The following is a 15,849-nucleotide window of genomic DNA, read 5'->3' as shown; positions in this document are numbered from 1 at the left end:
CAAGTTAGATCACCCTTCATTTTATTTTTAAAAATGGCCGCCGTCAGTAAACCATTTTTGGGGTCTAGGAATTCAATTAATCAGGTTTGAATGCTAAAAACCCAATAGTTCACTAATTAACATGACAGTGGGGGGTAAAATATGAAGATTTCATAAAAAAAAAAAAAAGTTTTAACAGGGTAACTTTCAATGTGTTTGCCCTTCAAAACTTTGATTTAGTTTTCCCTTTGGCATGGAAGTACCTTAGGATAATAGGAAAGAAATTATCCTAAGAGACAAGTTAGATCACCCTTCATTTCTGAAATATAAAAAAAAATACACGTTTTTAAAAATGGCCACCTCCATTTACAGTACATCAATACAAAAGAACCATATCTTTTCTTCTGTTAGAGTAATAATAATATTGGTGTCAAAGTGTAAATTTTTGGGGTCTAGGAATTCAATCAGGTTTCAAGGCTAAACAATCCACAATAGTTTTCTCATTACCATGACAACGGGGTTAAATGTGAACATTTCATTATAAATGCATGCTTTCAAAGGTTCACTTGCTGAAATGTGCATATTATGTTATATCAAATCCTAGGCGAGTAATGAATAAGAGACAAGTTTCTAAGATTTACAATACAATGTCTCCACTGTGGGAGCATGAACAATGACATGCATGGCTGCCTCTGACAGTCAGACAAGCTACGAGATTTCTCAGGGTATAACAGTCCATATATGGACGTGTGATGACCGTGAAAATGTGCACGCACATTCCCACTGGGCTGAGGGAGAAATGTCACTTGAATTGTTTCAAATCAGCCTCATGGTGGCGCTATAACAGGCCGATTCTTGTTTGTACCTTTAACTACACTGATCTGTGTGAAACTTTGTATGCGCACTACTTAGAGGCAAAGGGAAAACCTTTGCCCTGCGTTACATCTGCCTTTTTTAGCGCCACCAGGAGGATGACTTATGTTAGATCTTTTTTTAAATATTACTCCTTCAGATTGAATCCAAATTTCATCAAATCGGTTCACAGTACCTCTATAGTCAGGTGATCTAGACGGGTATGTTTGATTTTTCATATTCAATCCTGAATGAGTGAGATTGACAACTAAAGTTTGCAGGACTGACCCGTATTGAACAAAATGACACAAATCATGAACGCAGCGCCCGATTACGGCGAAACTTTGTATTCACAATCACACTATGTTGAGAAACAAATGCTAACCAAAATGTCCCTATTACAGCGCCACCAGGAGGCATATTTTTTGTTATATTAATCCAACAAATTGGTACACATTATCTGTCTGTCATTCAATGTTAAATGAGTTAAAAAGAAGGATCTCAATGGAAACTAGAAAATATTGTTCCTTCGAAACAATTGAGGGCTCGCTTGCAAAAAAAATTGCTATAAAAGTAAAAAAATAATCGCAGTCAGTGCTGTCTTTGACGTTACTGATGTAAAATGGTAATTGAACTACAATGCAGACAAGTAGTGTTATTACATGAACTTAATGGTATGGACAATTAAATCAAAATAAAAAATATAGCTGCAAGCAGCGATAGAGTGGCCAAGCAAGGAAAAAGTAGGAATGGAAAATAGCAGCGGGAAAAAAGCAGGAAAAGCAAGAAAAGTGGGAAAATAAATCAAAGAAAAACTAGAAGCAGTGTTCTTCCGAGAACAGGTCTCTGGCATGTCAGGTAGGTTTTTTTTGGCCTACTGGTGGCGCTATAATAGGCCAATGTGAAAAGGATGCCATGTGTCCTCAGTGTTGTAAAGTAACGAAGTACAAGTACTTCGTTACTGTACTTAAGTACACATTTTGAGAATTTGTACTTTTATTTATATTTTTTCAACCCTGAACTTTTACTTTTACTTAGTTAAATTTAAAAGGAAAAAATCGTACTTTTACTCCGCTACATTAAAATTGGACACCTCGTTACTCGCTACAAATCGAAAATCTTAATATCATAGCAGTCTGTCTCATACTGTATCATTTCTCCCTGAGCCGGCGCTGCAGTGCTATGCTGCGGTGCGGCACTACATGGAAACTGGTGACCCATCGTGTGCGGTGACTCCAGGGGTCGCTCTCCGAACACGGTGATCATTGTTTGTTTTTGACGCAAATACTGTCACAAATAAAAGTAAGGTCACCATCTTGTGTGTAACACGGCCCACGGGAGTAGACGGAGCATCCAACAAGGACATTTCAAACTTGGCTTTTCTTTCAAGGGATTAGGATATAGCTCTCTTTTCGCTCTCTCACTTGCTGTTCCCCTGAGGACAGGCGTTCATGAGTCAAACTTTTCACAATTTGTTGGGACGGCAGTAAGATGTCCATATAGCCTACTCCTGTCATCGTGTGCTGTGCGCAAAAATAACTGCATTTGCAAGCTTACACTGTTACGCTGTTTCAGAGCTAAATGAATCCTGTGGTTAAAAAGAACAGATCTCAAGCTATAGCATCCTGTTAGATATGTTATTTTTAAGCATGCGCCACCGCATAAAGTTATATGGCTCACACGCACGCCCGTTGCTTGTAAAGAAAGAAAGAGACAGAGAGAGATTATTTGATGTGGAAACGGTGACGCTTATTATGTTTTTATTTGGAACGCGTTCTTGCGCTATTTATTGTTAAATGAATCAAGAAGTAGGCTTTATATTAGGCTATATATTTTGAGTGAGAGAAAAAGAGAGAGATATTCCTCCATCCATCCATCGCTATATTACTGCCTGAAATGTGTGAGTTTCGCTTCTTTAAAAAAAGATATAGGAAGCGGCTGTGATTAATAACACAACATTAATTAGAATAGGCAGCAAGTAATTTTCCATATGAATAGCCTATTCTGTCAATAGATCAACAGCAGCCTGTATGACCACGTCCACGTGTCATTTTGTTTACATATTTGGTTCTTTTAACAAAAGTCCCGTGTGAACGCTAACCGGACCAAATTCAAAATGCAACAATGTAAACATTTGGTCCCTGATCCTAAGCGGATTTTGGGTGAGAACGCCCCCTTAGTTAGATCTGTTATTTTTAAGCATGCGCCAACGCATATAAAGTGTGGCTCACACGCATATGCTGGATGTTACCTCATTACTTGTGTGATCCAGGTTGAATCCAGTCAATTTGAAGAAATAATAATCCAGCGTTTACTTTGAGGTGACAATAAGAAAGCACAGGCCTACGTTTTCATTCACAATTAACTTCTTGTCTGAAGATCCATTCTATAGCCTATTGTGTCATTTTATAGCCTAGTTTAAACTAGGGAGCTGCTTGACTCTTTTCAGAAAAGTGCAGACTGGAGTGAGCTTAATTGAAATGAACTGTCACCTACATAATATGCAGTGAACTGGAATTATATAATTAATTATTCGGAAGCAGGTGTGTAAAGATTCTAATCTATAAACATCTCAAATAGCTTTGGGGAACTTGGTACCCCAGTGCTATTTGAACCTTTGCATCGTAGGATCAAAATGTTTTGTTCTTACTGTAGGTGTGTGCTTGTGCCCCTGGTATCAAGGGGTCACTGAATGTTCCAACCTATTAATAATAAAACACTTTGAGAATTTTTGGTCTTAATTTTTTGTAGGCATTTTGAAAATATTTTTTGTACTTTTACTTGTACTTGTACTTGTACTTTTTACTTTTACTTTTATACTTAAGTACATTTTAACACTATGTACTTTTGATACTTAAGTACATTTTTTGAGAGCTACTTTCATACTTTTACTTAAGTAATAATATTATCGGTGACTTTTACTTTTACTTGATTAACTTTCAAGTGGAATATCGGTACTTTTACTTAAGTATGGGTTTCCAGTACTTTATACAACACTGTGTGTCCTTTCACGGCAATCGGACGCTGCATGCGTGATTTGAGGCATTTTGTTCCAAAAATGTATAATGCAAAAGTTGACCCGCTGGTGGCGCTATAACACGCCAATGTGAGCAGGGTGGCATCTGTTCCTTGACCTAGTGGGAATGTGCTTGCAAAATTTCACACACATCACAGGCTGTGTTCATGTTTGAGGTGTTTTTGGCCACTTTATCGCTGCATGCAGCTATATTTATTATTATGTTTTTGTGCACTTCATAGGCATGTTAGATGAAGGTCCTTAGATTGCGTGTAGAATATTTCATGAAAATTGCTAAAAAAAAATCCCAGGATAAAAACGGGCTTAAGCGTTTTACAAACTGCTCAAAAGGATATAATACCCCCCTTTGGCCAATTGGGGTAAGATTGTTTTCAGTGATATTTGGACTAACCCTCAGTATTTCATCATGAAAATGTGACTTTGCGTGTATGTTTTAGTGGCAGAAGAATAATTTGCATAAAACTGCAATATTCATTGAACTATTAAAAAAGAATGTTTCAATTTAAAAAAAATCCGATCAGACATATCTTTAGATAGTGATCCAAAGTTCATGTAAAAAAAAGTTCTGTGCACATGACACAAAAATCCCAGGATAAAAATGGGTTTAAGCGCTTTACAAACTGCTCAAAATGGCGGAAAATCTAAGGGCTGAGCTTACTTGACAAAGACACAGATGTGTTCCTCTTGAGTCAAGGCACGCGTGTAAGCAAGTTGCATGTCTTCAAACGAAACGAGTCATGACTTATGCCCGTTTAAAGTTTGAATTTTCGAACGCTTCGTATAGTGCCACCCTTTGGCCAATTGGAATAAGATTGGTTTCAGTGAACATGTGACTTTGCATGTATGATTTAGAGGCAGAAGAATAATTTGCATAAAACTAGAATATTCATTGAATTATTAAAAAATAATGTTTCAATTCAAAGAAATCAATCAGACAGATCTTCAGATATTGGCCCAAAGTTCATGTAAAAACAGTTCTGTGCACGTGATGCGAAAATCCCAGGAGGAGATAGATTTGAGCTTCATATCATTCAAAATGGTGGGAGATCTAAAGGTCAGAGGTCAAAAGTCAGAGTGGCAAAGTTGTTCGGCATGAGGAGACACATATGTGTGTCCAGGTTTCATGGCTGTACATCAAACAGTGCATGAGCTATACCTGTTCAAGGTTTGCACTTTCAAAGGCTTCCTACAGCGCCACCCTTTGGCCAATTGTTGCGAAAAGTAATAGCACTCCACAGTAAGCTGAACACATTAAAATTTGAATGGTGTTTTTCAGTGTATGTACAGTAGGAGTAGAAAAGTGCCAACGTTTTGAGGAGAACTTGATATGACTGACTGACAGATAAATAATGAGGATAACATACGTGTGCTAAATCAATCAATCTATCTATCAAGAAATCAAGAAGGATCAACCAGATATTTCATTTTCCATCTTGAAGCTCCATTTTAAAAGCATTGTTTTCCACAACTTAAAGGACAACTTTAGTTTTTTACAACAAGGGTTCATATTTTAGATAGTCATTAGAGAAAATAAAAGATGAGTGTTACAATGTTTTCATTTACTTCTTTGTATTGTTTTTTTGTGATTTTAACGATTTTGTTTTGCTTGCATGCCCCCAGGTTGGGGGCTAAAACATTTTAACACAATTTATTTATTTTCTCTAAAATCTAAAATATGAACCCTAGTTGTAAAAAAAAACAAAGTTGTCCTTTAACCACGTTGCTGACCTGCATTTTGTTTGGCCGTACCTTCCATTCTAAGCTCCAAGCTCTTCATCCTCTGTTCCATAGTGAGGGCCGTCTCTCCTTGAGCCCCAACCTCTGACAAACACAACAGCAACACTAGCAAAGATCCACAGTTCTTCATGATGAGACCCATCATACCCACCTACCACTGTAGGTAGGTAGGTAGGTAGGTAGGTAGGTAGGTAGGTAGGTAGGTAGGTAGGTTGGTAGGTACTATAGGTAGGTAGGTAGGTAGGTTGGTAGGTAGGTAGGTAGGTAGGTAAGTAGGTACTATAGGTAGGTAGGGAGGTAGGGAGATAGATAGATAGCTAGATAGTCACACAGAGACGAAACTCAACTCTGTAGTTTTCCCTGCTATGCTCTCTAGTTTTCACTGGAGGGAGGAGTTGGTGTGTGTGTGTGTGTGTGTGTGTGTGTGTGTGTGTGTGTGTGTGTGTGTGTGTGTGTGTGTGTGTGTGTGTGTGTGTGTGTGTGTGTGTGTGTGCGCACGCGCTGCATGTTTGTGATCAACATATAACGCAATCATTGGCTTCAGAGTCTGGTATGAACATTATGAGAGAGAGAGAGAGAGAGAGAGAGAGAGAGAGAGAGAGAGGGGGGGGTACATTTAGCCTACTTAAGTACTGTAGTTACTAGATACTTTGCAGATATAAATGATAATATTATAAAAGATGCATACTACTTTAGACCTATTTTATACCATGGCTATTTGAAAATAGACGATCTACAAGCTCACAACGTGTCGCATCGTGATGCGTTGTGAGCTTGCTCCTATTTTCAAACATTTTGTACTTTTGTTACTTTTTGATGCCAATACTTTTATACTTTTACTCAAGTACATTTTGAATTCTGGAGTTTCTGGCCTGTCTTTGGGAGAAGTGATAACCACCTCCTTCTCTGGCCTCCTGAAAGGTGAGTTCTCACCTGTCTATGGGAGAAGTGATAACTACCTCCTTCTCTGGCCTCCTGAAAGGTGAGTTCTCACCTGTCTATGGGAGAAGTGATAACTACCTCCTTCTCTGGCCTCCTGAAAGGTGAGTTCTCACCTGTCTATGGGAGAAGTGATAACTACCTCCTTCTCTGGCCTCCTGAAAGGTGAGTTCTCACCTGTCTATGGGAGAAGTGATAACTACCTCCTTCTCTGGCCTCCTGAAAGGTGAGTTCTCACCTGTCTATGGGAGAAGTGATAACTACCTCCTTCTCTGGCCTCCTGAAAGGTGAGTTCTCACCTGTCTATGGGAGAAGTGATAACTACCTCCTTCTCTGGCCTCCTGAAAGGTGAGTTCTCAGGGCAGTTTTGAAGGATGCCAGTGAGCTACACGTTTTAAGGGAGGTAGTCAAGGAATTCCACACCTGGGTGGCAGTGTTAGAAGGAGAATTTACCCATATTTGTCTTATGGGTTTGTGTTATCAGATCATTGTGTGCGCTCCCTCTGGTGTCAGAGATGCGGGTACTGAGGGGATGGAGGGCAGATTTGCGTTGACTATTTTGAATGTCAATCCCATTTTTAGTTGTTTAACCCTGTCTTCAACGCTGAGCCAACTTAGGCTAGCAAAATGTGTGGGGGAAACATGGGTCATGGGCCCCAGGTCGAGAAGTAGTCGAATCAGTTTGTTTTGGGTTTTTCGTTTAGTGTTTTTCCCCCCCCCCCCTTTTTTTTTACATGTTGGAGTTTGATTGATTGATTGATTGAAGACTTTATTAGAAGTTTGCATAGGAAAAGGTACAGTTTCATGACGGTACAGTTCACTGGTACAAGGTCTACTAAAAGGAGATCCATGAAAAGACTAAGCTTATTTCCACTGGAAACCATTGAAGTATCTCATATAACATTGAATGACAGACAAATAGAACACAGTACTATGCAGTAGATATGTAAAGAAAAACAAAAAAAATACAGTAAGTCTAAAATAAACAGTATATACAAAGAAGGGGCAGGGGAGGGTAGGGTTGGGCTGGTTCATTTTTTACCAGTTGCGAACGGCTGCTGCCTGTAAGTGGTTTTTCAGGGCAATTTTAAAGGATGCTAGTGATCCACACTCCTTTATGGCCTTCGGTAAGGCTTTCCACATTTTGGTGGTATAGCAGAAAAAAGAGTTTGACCCTTTGTTGGTTTTAACTCTGGGTTGAAAGTGATCTGTGGCGCTGCCTCTGGTGTTGTAATTATGGACATCCTTAATGTTTATAAAGTATTTTGAAAGGTACTTGGGTATCATAGTGGTGTAGTGTATCTTGTACACCAGGCCCATTGCAAGTTGCTGTACTCTGTCATCTACTCTGAGCCACCCCACTCTTAACTGGTGAGTAGCGGTGAGGTGAGTCTGATAGGGAAGGATAAGCAGGACCCTAATTAGTTTATTTTGGGCTGTTTGGAGTTTAGTTTTCAGGGCTTGTGGTGCGTCACGATACCATACGTGGACTCCGTAGTCAAAGAGGGGCTGGATTATTGCACCAGCTATGGTCTTCAGTGTGTTGAAATTGACCATCGGGGCAATCCTCTGTAGGAAACGAGTTCGTTGGTTGATTTTATTTATTACTTTAGAAGTCATCTTTTCACTGGAAAGATTAGCTTCAAGGATGCATCCTAAGTAAGAGATTTCGTTTTTTCGTGTTATGACCTTGTCACCCACTTTGATTGTGAAGTTTTCGACTTTTTTGAGGTTATGATTTGATCCAAAAAGGATGGACTCTGTTTTTCCCAGGTGAATTGATAATTTGTTGTCGTTAAGCCATGTGCAGATCTTACTTAGTTCAGAGTTAAGTGTCTTTTCAACCTGCAAGTGGTCCTTGCCCGAGACTAGGAGAGCCGAGTCATCCGCGAACAGGAACAGGTTGCAGTCGCAAGCAGATGCCATGTCGTTCACGTATATTAGGAACAACAGAGGTCCCAGTATGCTACCTTGAGGAACACCACAGCTTACTGGGAGGGGGGGGGACAGGGTACCGTTAATCTCCACCACCTGTTCCCTCCCCACCAGGTAAGATTGCATCCAACTCACTGCTGCGCTGTCAAGACCGATGGCTTTTAGTTTCTCAATCAGAATAGAATGATTTACGGTGTCAAATGCCTTCTGGAGGTCCATCATGACCATGCCGCTATATTTGCCGTCATCCGCTTCGCGTTTGATTTGGTCGGTCAAATAGAGAAGGCATGTGTCGGTGGAATGAGATTTTCTGAATCCAGATTGGAACTCGTAAATCAGATTATTCTCATCGAGATATCTTGCAATCTGTTCGTAGACTATTTTCTCCATGACTTTGGATATGGAGCTAAGAATGGAAACGGGACGGTAGTTTCCAGGGTCTAGTTTGCTACCTTTTTTATGCAGGGGGGTTACTTTTGCTAGTTTGAAGTACCATGAGGTGCAAGCGTAGTCAAAGTGGGACTGAATGAGGGTACTTTTGTTGATAAAAGTGGAGATTCTGCCCAGGAATCTTGTTCTTTGATTTACTTTTTTGATCACAATTGTAATACCCAGACAGGTATTTGTCAAGAATCCAGCCTAAATAGGTCATCTCTTCCTTGCTAGAGATTACTGTGTCATCACCTTTGACCTTGAAATCGTTTACATATCTCACTCAGAGAATGTCTGGTCCCAAAGAGAATGGATTGTTTTACCAAGGTGACGAGACATATCTACAAGCTCACAACGCATCACGCTGCGTCACATTGTGAGGTTATAGATCGGCTATTTTCAGCATGCAATCGTGAGGCAAAATCAACAGTGTCACGCACACGGAAAACTCTAGAAATACAAGTCAAAACAGCTGGCTGCAATCTCTCTCTCTCTCTCTCTCTAAGGAGTTGAGATGAGGAGAACCTTTTCCCAGACTCAAATGTCCCGATCTACAAGCTCAAAGTGGGACCCGTGTGCTTGTAGATCAGCTATTTAAAAAAAAGAATACAATAGGGTTAAAGTGGTGAATCTGTTCCTCATTTTGCTGTGGACCCCTTGGTTCTTGCTCAAGGACCTGCGTGCACACGCATGCAGTGTGTGTGTGCGCGCAGTGTGTGTGTGTGTGTGTGTGTGTGTGTGTGTGTGTGTGTGTGTGTGTGTGTGTGTGTGTGTGTGTGTGTGTGTGTGTGTGTGTGTGTGTGTGTGTGTGTGCGTGCGTGCGTGCGTGCGGTGGTGGCTGCATGTTTGTGATCAACGTCATATTCATATTACGCAATCATTGGCCTCAAAGTCTGGTATGCTCCAGTACGCTCTGGTGGAGAGACAGAGAGAGAGAGAGCGAGAGAGAGAGAGAGAGAGAGAGAGAGAGAGAGACACACACAGGGAGAGAGAGAGACAGACAGACAGACAGACAGACAGACAGACAGACAGACAGACAGACAGACAGAGATTCAGATTATCATAATGCTCATAACTTAACGTTACTGATATTCCCATGTCTCTCTGTCTGTCTGTCTGTCTGTCTGTCTGTCCTGTCTGTCTCTCTGTCCAGGCCTCATGTCTGTCTCTCTGTTGTATTTGGCAGATGATCACCATAAAGAGCTGCTGCAGTCAAATGGACTACTGAACGGCCTGCACACAAACTAACTAAAAAGCAAACAAATCAAAAGTAGCCTAGGCCTATACTGTTAGAGAGGGTTCAGTGGAGAAGAGATCCAGTAGAACTAAACGACAAGTAATTGTATGGTTGCGCTCGAGTGTTACGCTCTGAAAATAGCTGATCTACAAGCTCACACTGCATCGTGCTGCGGCACGTTATGAGCTTGTAGATCGTCTATGTTCAGCACGCAACCAAGTATAAAATCAGGCATTACCACGCCATCATAAGGCCTGCCAAAATGCACGTTTGTCGACAAAATCAACTGTAGATCTTTAGTCAACTAAAATCTTACAAAAACACACGCACTCACGCAAGCACTCACACGCGCATGCGTGCACACACGCACACAAAGCAGTGAAAGCACTACAGTGTATACTCTATGGTCATAACAGCTGGCTGCAATCACCAGCGGGCTCTAATATCTCTCTCTCTCTCTCTCTCTCTCTCGCTCGCTCTCTCTCTCTCTCTCTCTCTCTCTCTCTCTCTCTCTCTCAGGAGTTTAAATGAGGAGAACCTTTTCCCAGAGTTGGCCACCACACAGTACAGGCAAGGGGTGTTTTGGAAGCTTTATGCAGTGTTTCTCAATCTTTTTTGGCTTGAGTCCCCCTTCCCCATTTTTTAATCCAAGTACCGCCTTTAACAACAACGTTTTCCTTATAAAACCATAACTAGTGGTATATGATGCTATGATAGTTGTTTTGTGACTCATAATGAGGTGTAGCCAGGGACCTGGCTTCACCTTTTTATTTTTACTTTTTCATCACTTTTCACCATTTTCTGGGGTCGAAATTTTGCCCACGGAATGTTTTTCATGCGAAACAAATGCTTGCAATGGATTCAGAATCATGAAGTACCCCAAGTTTGAACCCTAACATGCTACTTAAAGCAGATTGTTTTCTTTTTTTATATATTTTTATTTTCCTGTGTAGTGGAGTCAATGGGACAGTGAATATACAAATGGAGAGCAGGCCTCTCATTCTGACCAAACTAACACAGAAATAAAAAGTATGGCAAAACATCACAGGTTAAACCCTATTCTTTGAGCTTTTGGGCTTGTGGGTCCTTGACTAGTGATTAACATGTTGATCAATCCAAAGTACAGCTCTGTAAGATATTGCTCTCATATGTGGAAACATTGGTATGAGTGTCTTTGATAGAGGTTTTTATCTGGTTTTTAGATCTTTTGTTATTTGTACGTCTACCATTGGCTTTGGCTGTAATAAAGTTGATTGAATAATCCTGTCAAACAAAAAAGTCCATATGACGTCAAGATCATCCCCATATGGGCTGTGATCTGTCCTAGTTCTGAACGTCACCGGAGTCACCGGAGGACGTCATCATAACGCCTGCATCATAACACCCTCGAGGACCCCTGGATGTCCCTGGACCCCACTTTGAGAACAACTAAATACAACACATAAATAAATCACTAAAGCACCAAATATATATGCTGCAACCTGGGAGGGGGGGGGGGGGGGGGGGGGGGGACACAAAAACAAACAACATTGTCTTCAGTGTGAATCAAACATTCTTAAAGTTTTATTTTTGATGTCAGGTCAGCCATTTTGACAGCAAAGCAGAGCTGGTTCAGAGTGGACTTCTCAGGGAATGTGTTTAGTCAACATGTGAGGTACAAGCACCCAACGCTTTGGCTAAAGGTGCCATAACTGCCATGTACTGCTTTTTAGCTTGTAGATCAGTTCTTTTTGACGTGCTATTCCGTTATAGTACAGAGTATACACATTAGGCTAACACTAGGCATGAATCACCCAAATCACACAGTATGATGAAACCGTACAGTGGAAAAATGCCAAATAAATATTTGCACAGCACGGTCTCATTACAGAGAAACTTAACAAATGATAGCTATTATACAGTGTAAAAATACTCTAAGTCCTGCATTCCAAATTTGACTCAAGAGAAAGAGTACCAAAAAGTAATAGGATAAAAACGTACTTTTCTTTTCATTATCATAAAAAACAACATTTTAAAATGGTGTAAAATACCCAATGTACAAGCTGAAAAGTGACGTGTTGCGACCTTGTAGATCTGCTATTTTCACAACTTTTGTATGATGAAGTTATTTTGTTTTTTAAACCAATAAAAGATAAAATAAAAAAAATAAAAACATAATAGGAGATGCAAGGTTTCTGCCAGATAGCAACAGAATTTTGTGTTGATGAACATGTTCGCTGGGGACACCCTCAGGGGTCCCTGGACCCCCACACTTTTGAGACTGAAGTAAAGCATGAATTTGCACCGTTCACAAAGAAAAACAAACCTCAAAAACAAAGCCATGTGATTACAGTACATTCCTGCATATGCACCAGGACAGTCGGGAGAAAACGAACATGATTATTGCAATTATCAATGCATATCCGTACCAAGGGGACATTACACTTTTAAGAGACAGACTTTTTTAAGTCATAGATTCCTGCATGTACAACACTGTGACAATGGCAGGCAACGGAGAGACCCCTCACTCATCCCACTTATGACACCACTGAAAACTAAATGAAGAGTAAGCGAGCGCAATCAGGGAAGCGTTGTGCATCGACCAGCACCTGAGAGAACGGACACAGTGTGGAATATAATGATTATAAATTATTAATTGCATAGGAAATCATTGACTAATCTGGGTGGGTTATAGTGTACAGATCAATCTCGAAAAATTATAATATTGTGTAAAAGTAAACTTTCTTGAAACTTTCATATATTTTGTTAAACTTTCATATATTCTAGATACATTGCACATGCAGTGAATTATTCCAAACCTTTTTTTTGTTAAGGTTTTGAATTTTTATGGCCTACAGCTCATGAATATCAAAAGTCCATATTTCAAAATATTACAATATTACACGAGACCACTCAAAACAAGGATTTATAATAGAGAAATGTCAACCTTCTGAAGTCAGAGTTGCTTGATGTCCAGTGGGAAGTTTCATCAGTCAGTTATGATGTGGGGTGCATCTGCAATGCCTTTTTAGTTTTTACACAATATTATGATTGCTTTTTCAGATTGATCGTATACCCAGCCTTTCCACCCCCCCACCGCCCCAGTGACCCCACCCACCAGTCGCTACAGACCCCCCCGTACCTTGTACTGCTCAGTGTGCAGCCTCCATAACATGGCCACTGTACCAGTTATTATTATTATTTTGCAGTAGCTTTACAGTTTTAGTACCTTTAGATCAAACGCAGGGATGCTTGCTTGTGCACCACAACCAACATGAACCCAGCTTAAATGTAGGGGAGGAATCATCATTTGTCAGTCACTGCTGGCTATATGCTCAATACTCACACGCTTTCTGTAGTTCATTATAAAGGCTAGTGCTAATATTTTCTAACACCTTCTTATATATAAATATATACAGTATATATATTGTTTTGTTTAAAACATCGATTAAAAAAGAACAATCATGTTGTAGGCCTATTGTCTGTTTCATGTATTTGTTTTACAGCGCTGTGGGGTAGCCTACTGTATTTAGCCTACGATTGGAGAATCCTCTCCATTATGCCTCTATTGCACTTATAAAAATAAACCTTTCTCATGGGAATAAAAAAAGAAAAGAAAAGTTTAATGGGTCCCAGGAGTCCACTTTCTTATTGATTAGCGATTAAACTGTTTCGATTTAAGAAAGGATTTGCAACCCTTTTCAGATATTTTTGTGGGGAGAATAATTTTTTTTTTAAAAGAGACACAAAGAGGAAGTTGGAACAACAAGAACTACAAACATGTTGCATTGAGCTGTAGTTCTATCACTGCTGTAAGAACTACAAACATGTTGCATTGAGCTGTAGTTCTATCACTGCTGTAAGAACTACAAACATGTTGCATTGAGCTGTAGTTCTATCACTGCTGTAAGAACTACAAACATGTTGCATTGAGCTGTAGTTCTCTGTCCGTTGTGTCATGACAACAGTCAGTTTATGTGGTTCAGTAACTACTGAATGACAGTCAACAAGTTGTGCTGTTTCTGCGCACGCACACACACACACACACACACACACACACACACACACACACACACACACACACACACACACACACACACACACACGAGCGCAAAAGAACACACACACACACAAGCGCACAAGAACACACACAGGAATGCACACAATAAAACACACACACACACACACACACACACACACACACACACACACACACACACACACACACACACACACACACACACACACACACACACACACACACACACACACACACACACACACACACACACACACACGTTCATATTCCTATTCCTATGTGTGAATCTCTACTATTATTAACCACTTAAACCCCAGCATCCCTATTTTAGGGGAAGCTCTCGCAGGTAAATAGCAGACCGACAAGCTCATGACGTGTCGATGCGCTGTGAGCTTGTCGAACAGTAAAACATTCCTCATAATATCAATTCCTCAAATTCTACCCTCACAGACATAGTAATACAAATGTGCACACACGCACACAGACACGCACACACACAGGCCACTATTCAGCTTGGCTGAAGTCGTAGTTGAAGTTGTAGTTGCTGGGGGCCTGGGGGATGGGCGGGGCCTGGTCGGGGATGGGGACGTTCTCCAGGTCCAGGAGGCGGAGCTTGATCTCCATGGACAGCAGGATCTCCAGCTCGCTGCGCATCGATTCGCTGCTCATGTCGCGTCCCAGGAGCACGCTCAGTCCGTCCGTCCACAGGCAGAACTACAACAATGGTGGACAAAGTACTCACATGATTAACGGTACTCAGGCAGAACTACAACAATGATGGAAAACATATAAATAATTTAATGTAGAAACACTTACAGCAGTGGTTCTCAAAGTGGACTCTCTAGGTTCCTTTATGGGGGTCTAAATTGACCCTTACAAGTCTGTAACTTTGACAGTGTACAAATGGAACCAAATGGACCCGTTTACAGGTCCATTTGGTTCCATTTGTACACTGTCAAAGTTAACACCACTGACTTACAAGAAGGGGTAAAGAGTTCACAATGTACTGGAGTAAAAGTACAAAAGAACTACAAAGCACAACAGATCATCTGCCTGTGTTCACATGTTACACCACTAGGGGGCAGTTGTGTATCACATTCAGAGGTTGGAACACAACCACCTTAAGGACTACAAACCACTGATTGACATCTAGACCCACTGCACAACAGAGCTGCTACCTTTAAACATGTTTAAAATCAGAGTTTTTCTTATACTATTTAAATTGTATTGAGAAAAAAAAATCTGCTATTTGTTCCAAAAGCTTTATACCCTGTATATATATATATATATATATATACATATATATATATATATATATATATATATATATGTATGTATATATAAAATGACACAATGCAACACAGCTGTTTACACAATGCTGTACCCACTCCAACTGTATATATATGTTCCTCCATCCTCCTGAGCTGATTTTAAAAAGAAAACTAATAATAACATTGATTTACCACGTAAGACAATTAGATGAATGATATAGGAAGGAAAGAAAGAACAAAGTAAGGTCACAAGCTTGATTATTTGAAGGAATGTAGAATAGCAGAACTATGGACTCATGTCAGTTCTGGACAAGTATACTGTAGATACTGAATATATAATTATGTGTAGCCCCCCTTTTCCATAGATCACATTTAATCAAATGCAAATGTGATAAGGAGAGTGGTTTAGGAG

The 15,849-nt window shown here is 40.2% G+C and overlaps 2 protein-coding genes across 2 annotated transcripts in view; both read right to left on the bottom strand.

Annotated features, from left to right (window-relative positions):
* The window catches only part of LOC308294548 (uncharacterized protein), a 46,268-nt gene extending 40,323 nt beyond the window's left edge, over positions 1–5,945 (bottom strand). Inside the window, exon 1 of the mRNA XM_080737279.1 lies at positions 5,618–5,945. Coding sequence (XP_080593405.1) covers positions 5,618–5,750 — 133 coding nt within the window. The 5' untranslated portion in view covers positions 5,751–5,945. The remainder of the gene's footprint in view (positions 1–5,617) is intronic.
* An 8,399-nt stretch (positions 5,946–14,344) lies between these two features.
* Positions 14,345–15,849, bottom strand: part of elmo3 (engulfment and cell motility 3) — a 106,811-nt gene continuing 105,306 nt past the window's right edge. The window contains exon 21 of the mRNA XM_080737681.1: positions 14,345–14,880. Coding sequence (XP_080593807.1) covers positions 14,671–14,880 — 210 coding nt within the window. The 3' untranslated portion in view covers positions 14,345–14,670. The remainder of the gene's footprint in view (positions 14,881–15,849) is intronic.

Source organism: Nannobrachium achirus (genome assembly GCF_963921795.1).
Source record: "Nannobrachium achirus genome assembly, chromosome: 11".
Classification (NCBI taxonomy): Eukaryota; Metazoa; Chordata; class Actinopteri; order Myctophiformes; family Myctophidae; genus Nannobrachium; species Nannobrachium achirus.
Note: the sequence above shows the minus strand (reverse complement) of the source record. Positions and strands in the feature narration are given on the sequence as shown.